This window comes from Poecilia reticulata, chromosome 18, assembly GCF_904066995.2.
Source record: "Poecilia reticulata chromosome 18, P_reticulata-male-v2, whole genome shotgun sequence".
NCBI classification, from domain to species: Eukaryota; Metazoa; Chordata; class Actinopteri; order Cyprinodontiformes; family Poeciliidae; genus Poecilia; species Poecilia reticulata.
In genome coordinates this window covers 6,613,077-6,637,107 of record NC_088847.1, presented here as the reverse complement: position 1 = coordinate 6,637,107, position 24,031 = coordinate 6,613,077, and the positions used below count along the sequence as shown (strand labels likewise).

At 37.6% G+C, this 24,031-nt stretch overlaps 1 protein-coding gene and 1 long non-coding RNA gene across 3 annotated transcripts; one reads left to right on the top strand and one right to left on the bottom strand.

The window, feature by feature from the left end:
- Positions 1–8,617: 8,617 nt before the first annotated feature.
- On the bottom strand, positions 8,618–9,863 carry LOC103480300 (uncharacterized). Its single transcript, XR_536081.3, has 3 exons — positions 9,377–9,863; positions 8,975–9,049; positions 8,618–8,893 (listed from the first exon to the last, which is right to left on the bottom strand). It is a non-coding gene; the product is annotated as an uncharacterized LOC103480300 (long non-coding RNA).
- Positions 9,864–12,579: 2,716 nt separating this feature from the next.
- On the top strand, positions 12,580–23,382 carry LOC103480301 (kelch-like protein 33). 2 transcript variants are annotated; one of them, XM_008435183.2, is made up of 4 exons: positions 12,580–14,581; positions 14,665–15,613; positions 15,695–15,865; positions 16,687–17,641. In XM_008435183.2, the coding sequence occupies exons 1-4, from the start codon at positions 13,777–13,779 to the stop codon at positions 16,916–16,918; spliced, it is 2,157 nt and encodes a 718-aa protein (XP_008433405.2). In that variant the 5' UTR covers positions 12,580–13,776; the 3' UTR covers positions 16,919–17,641. The 2 variants fall into 2 exon arrangements, with proteins under 2 accessions (XP_008433405.2, XP_008433404.2); XM_008435182.2 differs by having other exon boundaries at positions 12,583–14,581; positions 17,537–23,382.
- Positions 23,383–24,031: the final 649 nt, after the last annotated feature.

Sequence of the window (24,031 nt, the reverse complement as noted above, 5' to 3'; positions counted from 1 at the left end):
TTTCCCTTCAAAGTTTGAATTTTTTTAAAAATATAAAACATACCAGCAGTGCAAAAAAAGTTGAAACAATAATAAAGTCTTACACTTTTATACATTTTTCTGTTTTATTTTTTCTAGTTTTTTGTATTTTCTTGTGTTCGTTTTTGTTTATTTTTTATTTGCTGTTCTTTATATTTTACTATCCTATACTTATATCTAAAGAAGGCCATTCCCAATGTAAACTTTAAACCCGTCATCTAGCAGTTTGTCTTTTTAACCCTCAAAACCAGATAAGATCCTGTCTTCATACTTGCATTTATTAAAAAATACAAACACCAAGTCCCATGTTGTCATAAGTGGTGATATAATATGTAATTTAGTTTTTGCAGTTATTAATGGCAAATATCAATCAATAAAATCGTCATAAAAGTAGATTTCCATTAATGTTTAAAGCATAATAAATATGCAACAACTAATGTTAAATAATATTGTAAATTACAACAAATATGCAATAAATACAAAAGTAACTCATTCACACATTCACACACACATGTGTATAAGTCCATACATATATATGTGCCTGTAGTCAAATAATTTTTATTGTTTTGAACAGGTGCCATGTTTTTGACTGCCATATTTTTTTTATTGGTTTGGTTTTTCTGTAACCATCTTCAAAGTGATTCTTCATCACATTCATGTTGTTATGCTAAGAATTTTCTGAAGTAGATTTTTTAAAACAAGATAAGAATCCATTCATTCCAACAGTTTGTGGAATGAATGGACACACTACCAAATGTTTTGGTATTACATTCAATAGTCCATCTTTCCATTGAAATGAAAACTAAAGTAACAGTTGAAGACTATTCTCTTCATTAACACATTCTCCAGAATTTACTTCTCCCTGTGGCTGAAATCTATAAACGGCTCCATAATCATGCCAGTGTTCAACATGTTGGATCCATGTCTGGAGCTGTTTACAGAATTACAGAGCAGAAAAGATTTTATTTAATCTGCTCCTTTTTTATTATTCTTGCAAGCCTTTTAACTTTTCGGCATGATCTTTTTATTAAAGCATGCAAGTTTAAAAATTCTTTTTCAGGAACTCATCACAACATTGCTCCATCATGGAAAAAAACGAGCAAAAGGAGGAAACAACTGTGACCCCAACATGTAAGGTTGGTGACCTGATCTAGTAGAGGAAATAAAATGTTGAATTTGTTTTATGCAAACGTCAGGTACTCACACCTCCCCAAAGCCAGACTTCCTCTTGGAAAGTCAGATCACAATCTTGTTTTGACTCTGCTTTGCATAAACCCCCCCTTGTTCAGAAGGAACCTGAGAATTAAAGGAACTGAGACGGTGACCACAGGAAACTGATGAGGCTGTTGGGGGTCATTTTGAGGTTGTAGACTGGGAGGCTCTGTGCCTGACACATTTAGAGGACACCAGTGTCACCGTTGTATACAACTTGTGTGTGGATAGCACTGGGTTTTTAAGGTTGAAAATGTTCAGGGGGTGGGAGGGTGCGCATTTCTCAATTGATTTTTACCGAGAAAGCACATGGGCAAAAACCGTTAATTAAACGGTCACTGGGACTGACTAGTATATATTCCATTGAGGGAAAGTAACTTTAACATATGAATTCCTCATGTTAGCATAAAGGCTCGTTTTGAAGTATAAGCTGCTACTTACAGGCATTGCTTTGAAGAACTCGACCTGGAATGCGGCGTTCATAACAAACACGTGTGTTCATCTGCTCTACCGCTAGCAAACAACCGTGCTGATTAAATAACATAAAAGTCAAGCAGTTCCCTAAAAGTCCAAAACACCCAAAAGCAAAACACCCACAGTTTACAGGACACACTTCCTGCTAAAGAGCCCCATGGTGGTTGAAGAAAAATCCACATATAAACCGGAAAATACAATATATGAAAATAAATCTGAATGCTCTCTGGTATTGTTCAGGGGGCCGGACCAAATGTGGAGGTGGGCCGGATTCGGCCTGCGGGCCGTAGTTTGGGGACCCCTGATTTACAGGGATTTATACCCTATGAACAGAATTAAAGGTATTGAACAGAGGTGTAATACTGAGTTACACCACAGGATGGCAGTGTTTCTCGTGAGACATGAAGAAGGGCATAAGTAGTAAAGAGTCTCCCGCCTTCCATTTTTTAAAATATGAATTATATACATGTGCTTGCTGGACGTTATCCCACCTACAATTTTAAGTTTCTATGTAACATTGACTATTGCTCTTGGAGCAAGGCCTGGTCTCAAGAAGGGCAGCAAAGAAGCCACTTCTCTCCAGGAAAAACATCAGGGACAGACTGATATTCTGCAAAAGGTACAGGGAGTGGACTGCTGAGGACTGAGGTAAAGTCATTTTCTCTGATGGATCCCCTTTCCGATTGTTTGGGACATCTGGAAAACGGCTTGTTCGGAGAAGACGAAGTGAGCGCTACCACCAGTCTTGTCTCATGCCAACTCTAAAGCATCCTGAAACCATTCATGTGTGGGGTTGCTTCTCAGCCAAAAGAGTCGGCTCTCTCACAGTCTTGGCTAAAAACACAGCCATGAATAAAGAATGGTTCCAGAATGTCCTCCGAGAGAGAGCAACTTCTCCCAACCATCCAAGAGCAGTTTGGTGATGAACAATACCTTTTCCAGCATGATGGAGCACCTTGCCATAAAGCAAAGGTGATAACTAACTGGCTCAGGGAACAAAACATAGAGATTTTGGGTCCATGGCCTGAAAACTCCCCAGATCTTTATCCCATTGAAAACTTGTGGTCAATCATCAAGAGATGGGTGGACAAACAAAAACCTAGGAATTCTGACAAAATGCAAGCATTGATTGTGCAAGAATGGACTGCTATCAGTCAGGATTTGGTCCAGAAGTTGATTGAGAGCATGCCAGGGAGAATTGCAGAGGTCCTGAAGAAGAGGGGTCAACACTGCAAATATTGACTTGCTGCATTAACTCATTCTGTCAATAAAAGCTTTTGTTACTCATAATATGATTGCAATTGTATTTCTGTATGTGATGAAAACATCTGACATACACACATGAAAACCAGAGGGCAGCAGATCATGTGAAAATATAATATTTGTGTCATTCTCAAAACTTTTGGCCATGACTGTATTTTGGGTTGGTTGTGCCATGTGGATGTTTATATCTGCCATACTTCATGTGATTTTATATTCCACATAAAATCAGATTTCTTTGTAATTATATTTTTTCATTTATAATGGTTACAGACTATGTAAAACAGTCCTAGTTTATTGTGACTGAGTGAAAAAAATATCTGTAATGTGTTATATGTTAGCTCACTGCTAACCTTGTGCATATGAGGGCTGAGGCAAATGATACAAGTGATATGAATGTGGAGTCGGTCGAGCCCCACTCATATGCACAAAGATTAAATGGAAGATGGTATCAAATAATGTATTTCAATCAGAAATGCATACATATGTCTCTTCAATAGTTTAAAAGTACTGAATTTTATGCAAAATAAGAGTTTGTGCATGGCAGTGGTATTATTAGAACAACACTTTTGTATTCAAGTATGTTTAAAATAATGTTGAGTGCACAGTAATAAGACATTTAATCCTAAGCTTCAATATACTTTGAAAAACTTAAAATCTATAAATTTCTGAAATAATTCAGCTATTTTTTTTAAACTGTCAATAGTCCAACCATCCTTCACTCAGTATGTCACACCAGAAATACCAGCATATTGGATCTACTGTATGCCAACACCAGATTTTATTCATTTTGATCATTGCTAACATTTAAAACTGTGCCAAACGTTTTTTTTAAAAGAGCACATTTTTCATATATTCATAAAAAAACTAAAATACCACATACAGTAACTATCTTTACACTTCAAATATATGCAAATCATTAATGTGTGCAGAACATAGGAGAAAAATTGAGCATAGAAAGAGACACTGACATATCAATTACTTGTTATACAAAATTATTATTACTATTTTGTTATCCAAAAACCTCTTAGTGCTGAGTGTTTGGTAAGAACATTGTTTAAAACAGTGCAACTACAGTTAATAAATGTTACTCAGTATGAGACGTGTATAGAACTGCAACAAGCCTTCACAAAGTTATTGTAAAATCCCCAGGCAAAAATAACCAACCAGTTCCTGTTGAACAGTGTTTCTGCATATTACAAAAATCCCCAGGTTTTTACTTTGGTGCCTCTGGATCAACAACATCAACAAGTCAAAACTGTTGGCGTTGCTGAATGTTCCTGTCTTTATGGTTCACAAAGTGAACCAATGGCAGACCTGTTTACTTGCATCACCTTATGATTTTATCAAATATTCAGAGCGCAATAAAAAAGCTAAACAGGCAAATTTAAGGAGGAAATATAATGAAAATAATCTTCACCTTTCAAAGAAGCCTTTAATCAGCCAGAGCTTCAGAAACAAGGAAACGGGATGGTGGAAGAAAAAACTAAGGCTGTAACACATAAACTGAAGTTTGTAGCAATTATTCCACACAAAATTAATTAATTAAAAAAAAGAGGTCTGAGTCTTTTTAGTGGCTCAATGAAACAACTTCCATGGACCAGATCTCTGAAAACCTTTAGAATCCAAAGAGCAATTTTTACCCTCTGTTCAGCTAAAGAAAACCCTTTTAGAGCCACAAATGAAACACGTGACTTTGTTAAAATATAATAATAATAATAATAATAATAATAACATGTCATTTTTAAATGAATACATACAATTTGAAATAGGACGCTGCTGAATTTACACATTGCCTGTTCAAGAAAATCCGGCGTGAGGCAGTGCAGTGTTGTTCCCCACCTTTGGTGGCGCTGTGTCACACATAGTGAATGAGGCAGTTGGAGCATGCTCATTGCTGGCTCTCATATACTCACTGGCCACTTTATTAGATACACATGTCCAACTGCTCATTAACGCAAATTTTGAATCAGCCAATCACATGGCAGCAAGTCAATGAATGTAGGCATGTAGAAATGGGCCAAGATGATTTGCTGCAGTTCAAACTGAGCATCAGAACGGGGAAGAAAAGTGATTCAAGTGATTTTGAACTTGATATGGTTGTTGGTGCCAGACGGGCTGAACTACGGGGATTTTCACACACAACCATTTCAAGGGTTTACAGAGAATGATCCGAAAAAGAGAAAATATCCAGTGAGCGGCAGTTCTGTGGGCGCAAATGTCTTATTGATGCCAGAGGTCAGAGGAGAATGACCAGACTGGTTCGAGCCGATAGAACGGCAACATTAACTCAAATAACCACTCGTTACAACCGAGGTACGCAGGAGAGCATCTCTGAATGCACATCAAACATGAGAAAATAGAGGTATGAATATGTTTGCAGAAACTCCATAGGGTATGTCAATGCACATATTTGAGAAAAAGATATTTAAAATGGCATATAAATAACTTATTACACAAAATTATTGTTTCATGTTTGTTCTCCAAAAACCTCTTGACCTCTAAAGTGCTTGGTAAGAACTTTATTTAAAACAGTAGCACCACAGTGCTAAACGTGTTCAAGAGCCACATGAACCTTCAGAATTTTACCGTAAAATCCCCAGGGGGAAAATAACCAACAGTGTTTCTGCATATTACAAAAATCCCCAGATTTTTACATCAATACCTCTGGATCAACAACATCAACCAGTCAAAACTGTTGGCGTCACTGAGGTCATCGAATATTCCAGTCGTTTTGGTTCACTTTGTGTGCTTCATTATTAGAACCAATGGCTGACCTGTTTGCTTGCCTGACCTTCTGATTTTATCAAATATTCAGAGCGAAAGCAGAGAGCTAAAACCAACATGCAAATTTAGGGGTTGAGGGGATGTAATGAAAACAAACTACACCTTCCAAAGAAGCCTTTTATCAGCCAGCGCTTCAGAAACAGTGAAACACAGGAGCGATGGAAAAACTACAGTAGAATCTAGTCATTTTTCCACACAAAATAAATAGATTTTATAATCAAAAAAGAGGACTGAGTTAGTCGTTCTTGGCTAAATCAAACAGCCGCTAGACGAGGGCTCTGAAACCTTTTTACCTCTAAACAATTTTTACTTTGTGTTCAACTAAATAAAACCCATTTAGAGCTACAAATGTAACATGTGACTTTGTTGAAAAACAGTAACCTAACATTTTAATCAAGTAACAACTTTTACCGTAGTTGTTAAAAAGGCATCAAATATGACTTAAAAGAAATTTTACTTTGTAATGTGATGCCATGAAACTGGGTCTCTGTCTCTTTAAAAACTGCTCTTTCTAAAACTCAACCTTAAGGAAGTCAACACAACATTTCTACTCTATTAACCCTTTAACAACATTTTTACCAGCGTTCCAATGAGAAGTAGCTCGTATGAAGGGCTCAGCAGATGCTCGGTTCCACCAGGTGTTTGCTAATTGCTGCTGGCTAGTCTGAAGGAGCTGAATGGGGGAGATGCAGAGGAGGGCTGCTCTGTGAGGCAGAAGCTTGGAAACTGCAGCTCAGAGGAGGAGATGAAGGTGGAGCTAGGTGTTATATAGGTGTTTTGCACAGCTCAGTGGTTGCCATGGGAGACCAACGGATTTCTCAAACATGCATGAAGGAATGAAGGCAACACTCCAGCTATGCTTCTGATGAGGGAATAACATTATGATATGATGTAAGGCTTAAAAAAGTTGAGTTTGTACTGCCCCTTTAACAACATATTTTCATTTTAGTGAATCATTATAAGCAGTTCTTAAAATATTATTAAAAAGAGTTTTTTCTTGTTCTAGTAATGAAGAGAATATTTTCTCGTTTACACAAGATGCTGCTCCTGAATTTATTTCTAAGCTGTGGCAGTTATACACTTTCATAAGTTCCTGGTTTTTGGAAAGAAACAAAAAGAGTTCCTGGAGAAACTGAGATGTGCACATGGAGAACACATAACAGCAGAGAGAAAAAACTCACTGAAATATAAACCTCTTAGCTCTAACACAACAGAAAAACTGCACTACTGTGCATGTCAAAGTGAGATGAGATTATTATTCATATTTTATTTCAACAACAGAGAATACAGGTAACAAAAAACTAATGAAATGCTTTTGGATACACACGCACCCCCTCCACCCCACCCCACACACACACACACTTTTAGTATGGATCCTATGCAATGTTTTGTGAGATCAAAGATCACTAAATAACTAAGATACGTTCTACAGAGGGCATTGGTTAGATAGCATACGTCTTTGCTGAATGAATCAAAAATGTTGTTTAGAACATTTAGCAATTGTAATTTATTACTTTACCTTCTAATTCAATTAAAACTGATATACATTTTTTAAAGAAATATTTAAGAAGAAGCACAGAATGGATTTTACCATTTAGAACAGATGAAATTAAACTTCTCAGTGTCATTTCTTTTGAACCACTGATGTTCTCCTCCCGTCTCCATGGCTCCAGACATGTCACAGTCGTCCATCTGTTCACCTTTGGTCCAGTTCTCATAGCTGACCACCTCATCACTGACCCAGAACCACAGATCCAGAGTGTAGGCGTAGTGCAGACCCATCCAGACATAATCAGTCGATGCGTTCTTGATTTTCTCCTGGATCCATCTCTGATCATCCATGTTGGTGATGGTGACCAGGTCATGGTGGTGATCTCTGCAGTAGGTCAAGGCGTCCTCCCAGTTCATTTTCTTTGATCAGGATCAATTTATCTGTATAAGGAAGCAATGAGGACAATGAAGGTATTGTATAAGCAGCCATGTCACTTCAGGTGAAAAATACTTTTAGGGATCTGAAATGTTTTGTCTTTACTTTTAATTAATCAGAATTAATTTAACTAAAATTAAGAATAAGAAATATTTTTGATCCAAGCTGTTACTCAGAACTTAAGTTGGCGGATGGCGTGTTCCCTTTAAAGAATAGGAAATCTCACCATCATAACAGATGAAGGGTTTTCTTTCAGCACAGCTCTCATTCTTCCATCTGCCTCCATCATCAAACACAGTCATGGCACATTGACCACTGTTAGGTTTATTGTCAAACTGTAGATTCCAGTGTCTGAAAGAGAAACTGCTTCCATCTGACCACCTCCAGGTGTCTCTGAACAGACCAATGTGTACTAGTGAAGTGTCTGAAGAGTTCATCAATTTCTTCACTTCTTCATCCTGTAGCTGCTTCGTTCCACTGATCAGGTCTGTGTGATTCTCTCTGCAGTAACTCTGAGCTTCCAGCCAGGACTTCTGCTCTCTGATCAAGTGATATTTATGGGATGTATCACTTTCTGTGGAGTAAACAGAGTTGAGTTGTTTTTAACAAAAAAGATCCTAAGGTTAAGTTTTTTTTTAGCAACCAAAGATCCTGACAAGCACCTTATTTTCAAACAAAAAAATAAACACCATTTTTGTTTTTCCCTTTTCTTCTCTAAAGCTAAGAAGTTGTTTATCTCAAGTTCTCTTTATTAATACGAGCTTTGATTTAATGTGAAATATATAAATATATATATGTGTGCGTGTGTGTTGGAATAAAATCACAAAAGCACTTTAAGCTTACCATTATAACAAAGGAAATAGAAAGGGTAACTACAATCAATAGATATCCATTTGACTTTTTGAAACAAATATCCACAGTTCTTTCCATTCCTTGGTTCTCCTGCTGCCCAGTTTGTCTCACTTTCATTAAACTCCACTCCAGGCAGAGACCAGTACCATGTTCTGTTACCATGTGTTTGATCATACAGACCAATCCAAGCTTCACTCTGATCTCCAGCTGAGATGTTGATGAGTCTCTTCATGTCCTTCATGTTAGTCACTGTGACCAGGTCAGTGTGTTTCTCTCTGCAGTACTGCTGAGCTTCAGTCCAGGTCTTATTCTCATTAATGTAGTGAAACTCATAGAGCTGACAGTCCATGAAGCAACACTGAGCTGTAAATTGCAATAAAATATTATAAGTGCTGTTTTCATTAACATTTCCTCGTAGTCTAGTTGTGTTTCAGATCAACTTACCCATCAGGAAGAGCAGAATCAGACTCCACTGCATCTTTGCTGTCAGATGAATTATTTTCCTCCAGCAGTTTGTCTCTGTTGGATGAAGAACATTTAAACAGTGAAAAGCTGCAGCTCTCCCTCCACTGGACAGAGAAACAATCATGGGACAGCAGAGAGATGAAGACTGGAAAAAAAAGTTTGTGCATCTCCACTTTCTAATGGTTTTTTGTGAAATGAGATTTTTATAGATTTGAGCTACACTTCTATCACCTTTAAGTTTATGTCAAAGTAAATTAAGTACAATTTAATTCTACAGTTTATTCTAAATTTGGTAGTGGGAAAGAAATGTAATTTTAAATCAAACAAAATTGGTTAATGGTTAATTGGTTAACCGAATGCATAGCAGGTAAATAAACTTACATCTAATTCTTTTTGTTTCTCTGTCTTCAAATAGGAAGTTTCTCCTGAATATCCTGCTGAAAACTGTCCACAGAGGAGCTCTGCAGTGTGAATTTGATATAATTTTGCCGTCAGAATTTGAATAATCCAAACATAGGATTGGGGGTGGTGCTCTTCCTGCCAAACCTCTTGAATAAAGTTATTTTAAATTTGTTCATGACCAGGAAGCAAAAACGACAAGTTTTTTTTTAACTTGTGCAGGTGGAAGGAAAACATTTTCAAGTGACAACAAAATTAGCTTTGTTTGAAGACTGAGAGACTCAGGATGCTGCAAAACATGACATTTTAGCAGTAACTCAGAAACAAATTGTTTTTCATTAAGAACATTTATACATTCAGAGTTTCAGTGAGAATTTCAGTCATTGGAACAGTGGTTGACTATTTTAATTTTGAATGTATTATTTACGCATTAATTTATTTTAAAGTTTATTCCCTTGAATTTCCTTGTTTTCTTTCATTACCTTCATTGCAGGTGTGCCTGGTCTTTTCCTGGTTTGCAGTCAGGGTTTGGCTCAGTGACAGGTCCATTTCTGAATGTAACTTGTGTTTGGAGCATATGTAAATTAATAGTTCTGGAGTAAAAGTTCGCAATGCAAATTCTCTCAGAGAAAGGCTCAGTTGTGTCAGTCATAGGCGAAACTTCCTGAAGGACTGGTGTGGACATGTCCCCACCAACTCTGGCATTAAGAGAACGGTCCCCAACAATACTTCCTGCACCTTTTTTTAATGTGCCTTCATCTATGTGACTCGACAAAGACGCCGAGTTACATAGATGCTGTATTTAAAGCTTTAACAGACAGGTAATGCTCTTTAAAATTCCTTTGTAAAACGTAAATGGCAAGTCGCTCAGTGACTTACTGTGCGCCATATGCGCTGCTGCTTTACATTGAGTCAGGAATATCGGTGGTCGGGGAAATGACACAATCGAGCAAAGAATCTGAGAAGGGGACGCAAAGTTTAGATATTGTCAACACTACAATAGCAAAATAAGGTCCAAAAGAGTCACATTTCACAGGTCAGTAAAAAGCTTTAATTAAAAAATATATAGAAAGAAAGTGGAGAGTAGGTTAGTTATGCTAGCTTAACTTTTATCATCTTAACATGTTCTCTCGCTGCGCAGTTCGGAGTATTTCTGTTCAATTAACACAAAAATAAAGGTGACCCACATACATTTTCTGACAGATAATCAGGAGTGCAGGTTTAAGATGGCTAATCAACCACCGCTAGTTTTCAGGCGATCACTTCATAATGATCGCAAAATGGAAATTCAGAAACATAAATCTGCAACAGACAGAATGTTCTGTCTGGTGCTTGTACGTCCGTTTTTGTGTGTGTGAGTGTGTGTGTGTGTTAATTCTTGATGCACTTGAACGTAATCTTTGCTCTGCTCCACGAGCTATTTATTGGTTGCCATGGCAACGAGTATGTGTGACGTTAAGCTGACAGACTGAGAAAAATATATATAATATAACCACCCGTTTTTCTACATTTTTCCACTGGACAAATTGCATCATTTGTTTATAGAACGTGGTGATATTCAGAGCAATCATCAAATAGGATAACATTTCATAAAGTATAAAGGAGCCAAAGTTTGTTAAATTTTAAATCATGGTTCCTATTAAGTAAAATTAAATTATGGGCCATTATAAAGAGAAATTCACTTTGTTCTCTCTTGTTTCTAGAATTGACAGAAACCAAACTATAGATTTATTAGCAGAGATAATATATATTTTATATATCCAAACATCGGCATCTCAGCTTTAAGCCACATTTTATAGAATCCAGTAACATTGATGGTTACTCTACTCACCAACTTCCCCAACAAAGGTTTTGTGTCTTTATTATTTGCTATATTAAAGACACATCATATCATAATTTATTGAAGACTGGCTGGCATTTACATGCAAGTAAGTTTTGGCTTTATTCTTAGCAATAGAATAGAAAAGGCCTTCCAGTGACTTACTAGCACCCTAACCCTGCTTAGATGGATAAGGATTCAACGAAGACCAAGCAGGACAGTGAACTTTGAGGATGTCACGAAGTGGTTAGTTGTGATGAGGACGAGGATAAACGCGGTAAGATCCAAGGTAAGGTGAGATAATGAGTTTAACAATGTCCAAAAACCAGTTGGCAGAGCTGGGTTCACCAGGAAGCGAGAACAGAGACCAACAGACTCAGAACGACTAAACAATGCCACAGAATGACTCATCAACAACTAAGGATCCAGCAGGGACAGACGACACAGATGAGATTAAATACACAAGGGATAATCAGGGAACAAGAGACAGCTGGATACAATTAAGGGCAAGACAAGACAGCATGTGGATTAAATAAACTAAAATACATACAGTGAAACCTAGATCCTCACATCACCAATCTAGTCTTTTAACAAGAGTCAATTGTAAAAATGATGCTAACTTTTCATCTGAACAACTTATGTATGAATATGATCTGATCAACCAATCGCGAGTCCACACGTCCACTTTCCAACTAGCTATAAACAGCTATTTATAGTTATATGGTGAATAACCATTCAGGGAGGGCACTGCTGCTACAAAGTCCTACTTGACGAGTTTCAGTTTAGTGAAACCACACAATGAAACTCCAAAGCCTCGGATCATTAGCCTTTCCTTTCTGTCTTAAAATGAGTTCAATCTGGAGAGACTCAGACGTACAAAAAGGGGAACAATTAAAAGATTTAATGACAGGAATGAATAACAATTTCTTTGGCGCTCGGACCCCGGCAGCTAATTTGAGCTGAGATTTGATGTGAACTCAATGAACATCCCGATAACTGATTAGGGATGCTCTCCCCCGGGGCCCGACACTGGTGGTGGTGGTTAGGAAAGGATGTGGGTGGAGAAGGGGAGGTGGTGGGTTGAACGCAGCTGGGAAGCGGCTGACGGCTTGGGTGTGGATCCTTTATGCAGAGCCTGATTGCTGATTGAACGCGCCGGGTGAGGTCCAGCGCTGAGGTCGGAGATGAGCATGACGTCGATGGGCGTACAGAGGGGGCGGAGTCTTCCAGTCTGAACTTCCGCTTTAGCTCCATTTCTGAATAATCAACAACAAAATTCACCAACAGAATCCAGAGAAGAAATGCAGAAGTCTTTCTCAAGAAAACAAGGTCAAGGTCAAAGACACGTGAATTCAGAAAGCTAAATAGTTAAATAGAACACGTGATGCAAGGGTTGGAGAAGGAGAAAAATGGTACAAATAGAGATACCTTAATAAATTTGGCGAGAAAGCTTCTGGCACATTTTAGAATATGGCGTTTTAAATTTTGTGTCATTTCTGTTTATAGCATTAGAGCTGAAACCAAAGTAAGCCAGTGTGGCTTTTTATGATTTTGAATGTTAACCAGTGATTTGCATTTTGGATTATCTCCTAACTCATTCAAATATTAATGCCCAGCATGATTCATACCTCTGGCAGATTTATATTTAAATGAACCTGTGTTTTTTTTCTGACTGGGAATAACAATAATGTTTCTGAATGGCTCATCTGGAGTCCAGACTTGAATCTAATAAAAGATGTAAGGAGGGAACTAAAGATTAGGCTTATGTTTCAACTGCTGAAATGGCAATAAAGACTTTTGTATTGAATATTTAAAAGTGCATAGCTTATTTCTAATATTACATTCATTTGAAATTCAAATTAAAGAAATAACTACATTTATTTCTTTCCAAATTGATTCTCCTTTTGCAGTATTTTGTTATTTTTGTGAGATGCCTGTCTAATTTCCTATTAAAAACAAATTTCATGGCTGGATGAAAATAATTAATCTGATATTTATATAACTTGATATGGCTGCCTTCTTTCACAGTTAAAATTTCAATGTTTCCAAATCACCACTAGCATGACCAGGTCAAAGTAGTGACCACTCTGATAAGATAAGGCAACGCAATGTTTGTAGGTGTAGATGTATGTGCAATGCATTTCTTGAGTTGAATTGCATCTCTTTAACATTGTAAAGTTATTTCATAAAAAATCTTATCCCTAAAACTTCAAATAAGTACAGATGGTTGATCATTGAAATATGTTTTATGTCTCTGGATTTTAAAACACTATTATGTTGAACTTTTACTTTAGTTTGTTTTGACCGTCCAAATGTATTTAGTTTGTCAGACAAGCACTTAAACCACTACAAGATAAGTCAACCCAAGAGACTTCTTGAAACTGGATCTCTCTGGCCTAGTTGCTATATAAAGCTGCTTGTTTATGTGGAGTAGAAATCTCATGCTGAAGAGAGGTGGAAGACAGATCTGCGTGTGAAAAGAGTTGGCCTTGAGGTGAACGTTTTATATTCATCAAGAGATTTTACCAAATGTCTTCAGCAAAGTTATAGATCCACCTTTGACATGGAGTTTACGAGACGCTACCTTCCGATGGAGTGGGAAGAGCGATGGAGGAAAGAAAAGGAGAGGAGGAAAAGAGTTATTGAAGAAGGTGGAGAAGGGTTAGAGCAAGACAACCGTGAGTTGAGGCGAATTGTTGCTTACAACAATTCCAGGATGGGCCTAGTCAGTCAAGGAGATAAAACTAAAGAGTCCGGGGTGAGAAAGACTCAAACTAATACAGATGATGCCAGTGGACATATCAGTGATGAGGAATTTGAGGATATGGAACATCATGTCTGCACATTCTTAAGCAAGACCTTTCCTAAAGAGATATTTATGACTCTTAAAGAACTGCAGATTTCCTCTGTTCTTACAGACCTGACTCTGACTACTAAGGACGGCAGCAGCTTTAGTGTACATTCCCTTATTCTGGCTGCTGTCAGTGCCTTCATTCTAGACAAACTTAAGGAAAAAAACATGGGACAGTCTTACAATACTCAAGGGAAAGTCACAACGTGGTCGGTACACCTGGGTAATGAAGTTGACAAAATTGGGCTTCAGGCAGTTATTGAGTTTGCTTACAGTGGAGATGTACCAATTTTAAACAAAGACACATTAACTCAGATCAAAACTGCAGCTAAAGTACTGGAGGTCCCGCGACTGCTGGATCTCTGCAACAACATAGAAGATCAATGTCCAAAAACAGAACAAGATAGAATCTCTGCAGGAGTACATCTGAAGAATATGCTGCGATCCATTGAAAGGTTGTTGGAAGACAAAGTTGGGTGTGATGTAATTTTGGACCTGGATGGCATTTCTTTCCTTGGTAAGTCAGTAGGATCTTAACTTATTGTACTGACTACTTTATGATAGTGGCCAAAGTTGACCTTTACTTCTGTCTGACTCCAGTTCATAGAGTTATCCTGGCAGCAAGCAGCGACTACTTTCGTGGGATGTTCACATGTGGAATGAAGGAATCTCACCAGGCCTGTATCACTCTTCCCTTTGTACCGGCTTGTGAATTAGAGGCACTAATCAGTTGGTCCTACAGCGGGACTCTTCATCTCAGCTGGAACTGTGTTTTTGAGATAACCTGCACTGCCCTGCAGCTTCAGTTTCAACCTGCTTTCTTGCTTTGCCTCAAATTCATGAGAGAAGAAATGCAGATAAACTCATGTCTAGACGTGGAATCATTTGCTGAAGCATATGGCTTGTCAGAACTCCTCGAGGAAGCCAATGACTTTGTACTGAGAAACTTTAGGGACGTGTCAGCAACTCCAAAGTTTCAAGACCTTCCAGCACAGAAGCTCCTGGACTTGCTTCGCTGCGACGGTCTGTGCGTGCCTTCAGAGTTGACTGTATTTCGTGCTGTAATCTCCTGGATTCAGGCAGATCCCGAAGAGAGGTTGGCCCATGCTGCTGTACTGATGAGTGGAGTTCGTTTCCCACTTATGACTTTTCGTGAGTTCAGGGAGGTCAGAGCAATTAATCTACGCATGGAGTGCTTTGCAGACAAAGAAGTGGAACTCTATGGATCCGCTCTCAAAGAATTTGGGTTCAGCCTCCCAAAGTCTGCTGAATACTGCCGGATCAGGCGACCTAAAGATGTTCTTTGTGTGGTCGGGGGAGACCAGCTAGAACCAGATGTGGGTAAACGTATACCAAGCCAGGATATCTGGTTTGCCAACTCTTTGCGCAATGGCACAGGATTGGTGAAGGAGATAGAGTGGAGGAGACTAGGTGAAATTCCAGACAAGCCAAAGTTCAGACATGGTGTGGCAGTAATGAATGGGAGGTTGTTTGTAGCTGGTGGATGTTACTTTTATGCCAAGGATAACATAATGACATCAGCCTACAGGTAAGGAAACAAAACACAACATTTATATCCATTTCTCAGACTTAAGTTCTCATCATCTTTCTTTTACTGTATATAATATAGCTACGACCCCGTGACTAACACTTGGAAAAGGTTGGCCAACATGCAGGAGCCAAGAAGTAACTTCTCATTGGTGGTGCATGAGGAGCGCCTTTATGCCATTGGTGGAGACAAAGAGATTGACACCAACACAGACAGCGTTGAGATGTATAAACCAGATAGCAACTCATGGAGGTAATATATTTTTGTCATTTGCAGTTGAATTCCTGAACACAATTTTAAATGTTTAAAACAGAAGATAAATGGAGAATGGATGAAAGTCTAGCTAAAGAAGATGCTACATCAGACAAATAAAGAAGGGCAATGCTGGTTTTATAAGGACACATTAAGTCCTTGGACATGTTGGACAGGTCATCTGTATAAGATAGGCTAGCAGAATCCCTCTAAAATCTCTATGCTACAATTAGTATTTTAGCTAACCATAGAATATGACTAATTTTGTATTATAAGCTGGTATAAGCATGCTAGCTGAAGCATACTGGCCTCTTTGGCAAACTACCTGTTCACCTCCATCCCATGATGAAGCTGTGAAGCTCTCATGTGCTTTTACAGTGTTGTAGCCCCAAGAGGGGTCAAACCTGGCCTGACTGAAATAGTTTGTAAAAGGCTGGCATGCTTAGGACCCAATACTTTTGAAAAACTTTCTAAATAATAAGTATTATTAGGATTTTTTTTAACAACATTGCTAATCTTGTAACTTACTGTACATATTTAAACCTTTCAGTAGTTTAAAATCCAGTCAGAAGTTTTCAACCAAGTATTTTACTGGGCCAAGATACCTGATATATGTGTTAAATATCTGTGTTAAATATTAATACTGAACAAAACTCCACATAATCAAAACATTCAGAGCTTCAGTGAGATCCACTAAGTAGTTTTTCTGTCATTGGAACAGTGGTTGGATGTTTTATTTTTGAATGTATTATTTACTCATTGATTTATATTAAAGTTTATTTTTTTAATTTCCTGCTCATCTTTCATTACCTTCATTGCAGGTGTGCCTGGTCTTTTCCTGGTTTGCAGTCAGGGTTTGGCTCAGTGACAGGTCCATTTCTGAATGTAACTTGTGTTTGGAGCAGCTGCAAATTAATCTTCCTGGAGAAGAGCTCGCAATGCAAATTCTCTCAGAGAAAGACTCAACTGTGTCAGTGTACCACTGAGTTGAACTTTACGTACATATTTGAACCATATCATCCTTTTTTTTTTTACGTAATCATCAATAATTGAGATTCTGCTTGGTTAGAAAATGTGGTCTCCAGTGTTACGACTTTATTAATCATTAACTTTGTAAGTTCCTTGCGAACTTACGATTTTATTAATCGTAATTTAGATGTTGACCTAGAAACAAATGATTAAAAAAAATGTTTACCTTCTAAAATAGAAACATATTTTTCGGAAAGCCTTAACAGGGATTAGGAGGATGACTGCTGTGCGTTGGGATGATTTGGGTGATTGAAATTACATTTTCACAGAATAATGAATATTGAAATGTGATTAATCACAGTTTAATATAAACATATTTTTATGTGGAACTTCAAGTCATTTGGGGTAAATTTGCCTATTTATAGATTTTTTTTTCATGGAGCATCTTAAATATTTTAAAGAAATTGTGGCCTGGGAAGCTGAAATACCTTGGAGCAATACTGTTTGACTCGCTCTTGGCTGACACTGACAAAGCAATCAAGTCAGGAATCATTTTCCTTAGCACTATGTCTAGTTATATAATTTTCATGAGAGAAAGACGGATGCTAGTAAAATTCTATCAGTTTGACTGAAAGTAGTTTTCTACATGATTTTAGATGTTTATAAGATCATAACTGATGTATGTTCTTTTCTCTTTCCTAGCTTGGTCCATCCTCTGGACCAGGCTCTCAGTGGTTATGGAGTCTCTGCCCTAAAGGGAGGCATTTTCATCTCTGGAGGTTTTAGCTATAAATATGTGTGCCTGGTCTCCATGTTCCTGTACCACCCGGAGAGAGGAAGTGTCTACCTGGCGGACATGTCCTACGACCGAGCCCAACACTGTATGGAAGCGTTGAGAGGACGCCTTTACGTTGCCGGTGGGGTGTGTAACCTGAGGAAGTTCTACACCAATCAGCTATCCTGTGAGGTGTATGACCCAGTGACAGACTCTTGGGCTGATTTTTCCTCGCTGCCAGTGCCCCATGTTGGTTCTGCCTCAGCTGTCCTGGAGGAGAAGCTCTACGTTCTGGGAGGATACTGCCAGGACGATTACAGCGAGTCGGGACTGGTCCATCGGTTTGACCCCGGCCTCCAGCGGTGGGAGACCATGGGCAAACTGCCAGGGGCTGTTACTGACATTAAAGCCTGTCTTCTCCACTTGCCCCAGCAATTCAGACACTAACCAGACGGTAATAATCATAAACCGTTACAAAAAATCCATTCTGTCATTGGAGTACTGGAAAATGGAATTGTATTTCTCTTCTATAGCCAAACAAACTGAAAACAGGACTTCTTTCAGCATTTTCTTGCTAGTTTTCTTTTATGACAGCCTGATTTATTGAGTACAGATATCCTGCTTACATATCATCCGTCTTGAGCTGTGGAAATCTGCAGTTTCTCCAGACTTACTATGAGACACTTCACTGCCTCCCTGCCTCGCGTGTTCACTCATATTTTCTAATGAGGCCTTTACACAACAGGAATTATACTGATATTACCATAAACGGTAACACTTTATTTGAAGGGGGTGAATAAGAGTGTCATGACTCTTTCATAAACATGACATAACTCCTGTCATGAACATGAATAAGCCTTCATGAATATTTATGACTGTTGTCATAAAGTGTCATTCGATAAATTATGACACTTTTAATACAAAGTTGACATTATTCAAAATATTTTTGTTATGACAACTTGGCATTAACCAAGAAATCTTTGCTGTTTAAATTTTACCTTTAATAACATAAAGTTATCTAATTTTTAAAGCGCAATCAGCAATACTTTTATAACAAATTTATAACATGTCATGTCAGTCTTATTCACCCCCCTTCAAATTAAGTGTTACCCCATACACACTTCACCGAACGGTGGTTGCACTTGATTTTATTTAGCTGAATCAGAGTGAGGGGGGCTGAATACACTTTTCAGATTTTCTATACAGACATTTCACAGAACAGGAAAAAAATGTGTACGTTTTTTTTCTGTTTCTTAACATTATTCCAGTAAACACACACCATTTCTCAAAAACATTTGACTATAAATTTTGGCTTTAGCGTAACCAAAAAAAATTGCTTCATTTGTAATTGGACTTTAATACACATGTTTTGCAACAGACGCATGTTTTAGGATGAACAATGTGGAAATAAATGGACACGGAGGAAGCAGGTTGTGTTGTAAATATGATCATTTTAATGACATTTACAGGCGAGTACAGAAATCCAGGCAGCACAGGTGAGAAATGAGACGAGGAAACAGACACTGGTAGCAACTGGGAATACTTACAACAGAACATAGACATGACGTTGACTATGACAAGGACACAACAACGAAATACAGACACAGATGGGATCAATCAAGGGGTAGACAAGACGACAGGAGCTAAACTGACTAGAAAACAAACACAAAAGTTCACATCCTCACATTCTTAGTTGCACCCCAACATTGTTTTGGAGAAAAAACCTTTTCACAAATCTGGTTCATGTCTTACATTAAACTGACAACATACACTTAAATAATCTTCAGTTTTTGGTAATTTGATCATGTTTTTTTGCAGAATTACCTTGAGTGGTTTCCTCAATCATTTGTAGTTTCTTTTCAAGGTCAGTCTTGGTGGCAACCAGTCGGTCTTCAAGGTCAACTTCAATACCCAGAGTTGTTAGATTCAGGAGGGAAAGTTCATTTTTGTACATGTCCAGTAGGTTTCTGGTGCTGTTGATTGAAACTCTAGTTTCCATTTCCAGATTTTCAACTTTGGCTGTTTTTGTACAAAAACAGGTCGACAAGTTTAAACTTTAGTCGTTTTAGACACCAAATCGTCTATTTACATAATTAAGACTCATATCAACACCCACCTGCAGTTTGACCAATCAGATGGTTCATTGTGGCGTTTTGTGTTTCCAGCTCATGAATGGCTTTTTTGAATCTACTTGTAATTTTGTGGTCTAGTTCAGTTTTCTGGTTGTGTAGTTTGATGCTAAAAACTTGAATTACAGTTTAGTAAGTTACAATGTTTGGAAAAGGGATATTCTGATTAATGTAGAAGAGTAGTAAGTGTGAAACTACCTTCAACGGTTTTCTGAACCGCCTCCAGTTTATCTTCAAGGTCCGTCTTTGTGACGTTCAGCCGGTCTTCAACTTTGACCTCAAAGTCCTGGGCGTTTGACTTTAGGTGATAAAGTTCCTTCTTATAGGAGCTCAGAAGTTTGTTGGTGTTGTTGAAGGCAGCTTCAGTTTCCATCTCCAGATTTTCAAGCTTGGCTTTTTTTCCCATCAGCTGCCTCTCAGTTACATCCAGTCTCTCCTCTATGTCGCTGAAGTTTCCCCCAAATCTTTCTTGGTGTTTCTCCAGTTTATCAACTTCATTCTTCAGGATGCTAATGTCAATTTTGTGGTTGTTTGTGGATCTGGTCAACTCTGCAAGAATATATGTAAATTCTCTTAGACCTTATAACATCTGGAGGCTATGATGTCAGCCTAAAGCTTTGAGATTCAGTTTAATATATTTACAACCAAACAGACAAATGTTGCTGAAATGTCAAACTTACCTTCACTCTTTAACTGAATCACCTGCAGTTGGTTTTCCAGGTCCATCTTGGTGACGTTCAGCCGGGATTCTAGATTGACTCCGAGATCCTGAGTTGTTGAGTTTAGGAGGGAAATCTGACTCTTGTACGAGTTCATCAGAGTTTTACTGCTGTTTAACGAAGCTTCAATTCCCATCTCTAAAGTTATAATCTTGACTTTGATGTAAAAAAAGTCAACATAAAACATGAAATTACATTCAGTTCCTTGACTGTCAAGTTAAACACTATGTGAACAACAATGCGACACCAAAAAAGAAATCTTTTACTAATCTGTTTTATGCCATGTTGGTCATTTGATCATGTTATTGCAGAACTACCTTCAGTAGTTTCTTCAATCCTCTGTAGTTTCTTTTCAAGATCAGTCTTGGTGGCATCCAGTCGGTCTTTAAGGTCGACTTCAAGACCCCGAGTCGTTAGATTCAGGAGGGAAAGTTCATTTTTGTACGTTTCCAGTAAGGTTTTAGTGTCGTTGAATGAATCTTCTGTATCCGTCTCTAGATGGACAAGCCTGGCTTTTATGGATAAACAGGTCAACTAGTTGAACCTTATTCAGAATTACTCTGACTACATTTACTGGCATTTTAAACACCACATCAGCTGTCAGAATTACAACACATACCTGCAGTTTGACCAATCAGATGGTTCATCGTGGCATTTAGTGTTTCCAGCTCATGAATGGCTTTGTTGAATCTGCTTGTGATTTTGTGGTCTAGTTCAATTTTCTGGTTGTGTAGTTTGGTGCTAAAATCTTAAGATACAGGTTAAGTAAGTTAAAGCCTTTGAACTATAAATATTTTCATTAATCTCAAAGAATATTTAGTTTGAAATTACCTTCAGTATTTTTCTCAATCGCATCTAGTTTTTCTTCAAGGTCCACCTTGGTGACATTCAGCTGACCTTCCAGTTGTACCTCAAGGTCGTGGGACTTTGAGTTGAGTTGGGACAGTTCTTCCTTGTACGTGTTCAGCAGCGTGTTCATGTTCTCAAAAGCAACTTCAGTTTTTGTCTCCAGACTTTCAAGCTCTGCCTTTTTTTCGATTAGCTTCTTCTCGGTTATATCCAGTCTCTGCTCGATTTCACTGAAGTTTTCCCTGACTCTTTCTTGGTGTTTCTCCAGTTTGTTGACATCACTCCTTAGACTCTGAATTTCAGAACTTTGACTTTCGGTAGCTCTGGTCAACTCTGCGAGGCTGTTGTTTAGAGTCCTTTCCAATCTCATAAGCATGACGTTGTTGCTTTCCACCGAGATTTTCAGCTGCGAAACTGTTTTTTTGAGGCTCTCCTGTCCTTCATAGATGTATTTAATGTTCTCATAATTGGAGCACACTGTTGGAGTCTGTGTCGTTACTTTTGGCACCGGGTCGCAAGTCCAAATATACGGAAGTTGAGAATTTGCAAGTCTGAACAAAACGGCAATACAAAACACCTTGATGGCCATTTTCAATGTCCAGACAGCATCGCCGCTGCTTGCTGTGTGGTTCCTGCCAAAGAAATAGACACAACTTTCAACAGGCTCCTCTTTTTAAGTGTGAAAGTTCCCCTGAAGGAAAGTTCCATATCTTTTTATCTGTAAAAAAAAAACACAAGGAAATGTCTTGATATTTTCCTTCTACTAATTAGAAAAGGTTTTGTGTGTCTTTCAATATTTCTCACATTCTTCATAGCTGCCACTCTGACTCCATCTGCTTTGGCTTGTAAGACGGAGAACTTCTACGATTGAATGAGGATAAATGAGAAGTACTGAGAAAAACTGATACAACACATGCATATGATAATGAGTTTAGGTAAAGAAAGACTCATGTAACAACAGACATGAATCTGTTCATTCAAACTCACCTGCTCTGAAGATGCAAAAGAATACAAAATAAAAAATGTAAAAAATTTTTAACCAGAAAATTTCAATCATTTTTTATTGTAAAATCTAATCAACTATTGAATCATTATTATAAAACATAAGTTTAAAATAATTAATTGAATTGTATTTTTTTATTTTTTTGCTTGCCATGCTTATCTTTCTGATTGGCTAGTTGTTAAATTCATCAAGCTGCTCTTCTCCTCAAGCTAGCGTAGCGTGTCCCACTAAAATCAGAAGACATAAGGTGGCATTTGTGCTAAGTAAATATAATCATTGTTGAATAGAGAACAAAAGTGAGGAAAAACATTCTTAAAGTTGATGTGTTTTACATATTTAGTATCATTGTCTGTGAGTTTACAAAGGGGGTTCCTTAAGGAAAATGTCTGGGTTGGGCATAAGTGCAGTTACTAAAATACAATACAAAGTTCTCAGTTTGTTTGGCTTTATCTTCATGTCCTACAAATAAAAAAAATTTAAAAAATACAGGAAATTTGATCTACAGTTATGGCTTTGTCAGGTTTTCTGTTACGATAGTTTGCCAGTCATGACTGTAACCAGTAAAGGTCACTTTTGTGATATTTTTGAATGATGCTTTTTTTAAGCTCTTGACGGCAGACTGGCTGTCTCTCTTGTATAGACTGCAACTATTGTTTAAAAATGTCATCAGAAAGATCTTATTTCTGACTTACATCCTGGTTTTAGGTAAACTTGAAAAACTGGTGTGAAACAAAACCCTATTGTTGAGAAAGATGAACACAAATAGTGATTCATCTCATTTGACGCCTAAAAGATTCGCTGTTATGGCTGCAACATCTGTACACTCAGTTGAACAACATTGTAGATCTAGAGGAAGAGAGCCCACTGCGGTTACCCCTCTCATTCGCTGATATCATTGAAGGATGAGTCCAGATGGATGATAATGTTAAGTGTGAAGTGAGAAAATCTGCTGCTGCCAACAAAATGACATCAAAATGCAACTAAATTTCACATATTTTCTTAAGAGTGGGACAACTTAAGAAGGAAGCCTTTTTTAGCAATGTTAATCACAACTACTTTAAAAAAAAGAAAAATGCAGTGTCTGGTTAAAAGAAAAATAATTAGTTTAAACCGTAGTTGTGTTATAGTAGATATGATAATCTGTAGACCTAGTATGAATTGCTGTTTTTATCTCATTGCAGGGTTTACTGTGTCTTAAAACGTTTTACTACAGCGTCTCAATTGAGTGGGAGTGGCACGACACCCCCCTCTTGTGGTCATAGATTGGCATTACAAGAAGAAGAAAATATTTTTTCCTGTTTCGACGTGAGCTGAGCTCAGAAATAAAGCATTTGCAACGTTATTACAACCAGGCCTGTCGCAATAAACAAATCAGTTAATTGTATATTAAATTAAATCAATTATAATTGAGACCAATTGTTACTGTATCTTTTTTGAAAGACAAGAATTAATTTTATTTGTTGTATTTGTTGTTTTATTCATTTTGGATGATTAAAATGTCTTTTAAATGTTCATTAGAATTCAAAGTTTATTGGTCTTTGAGAATGTGTTTTTGCATTACTAGGTCATTACCCTTATATCACTTGAAAATGGTCTCAAAACAACAATAATATTGTTTCCCCCAATAACTTTTGGGGAAATTTATCATCCAACAGAATTTATTGTGGCAGGCCTAATTACAACCCACATTACATACGTTATAAAAATCAATTGATGAAAGCA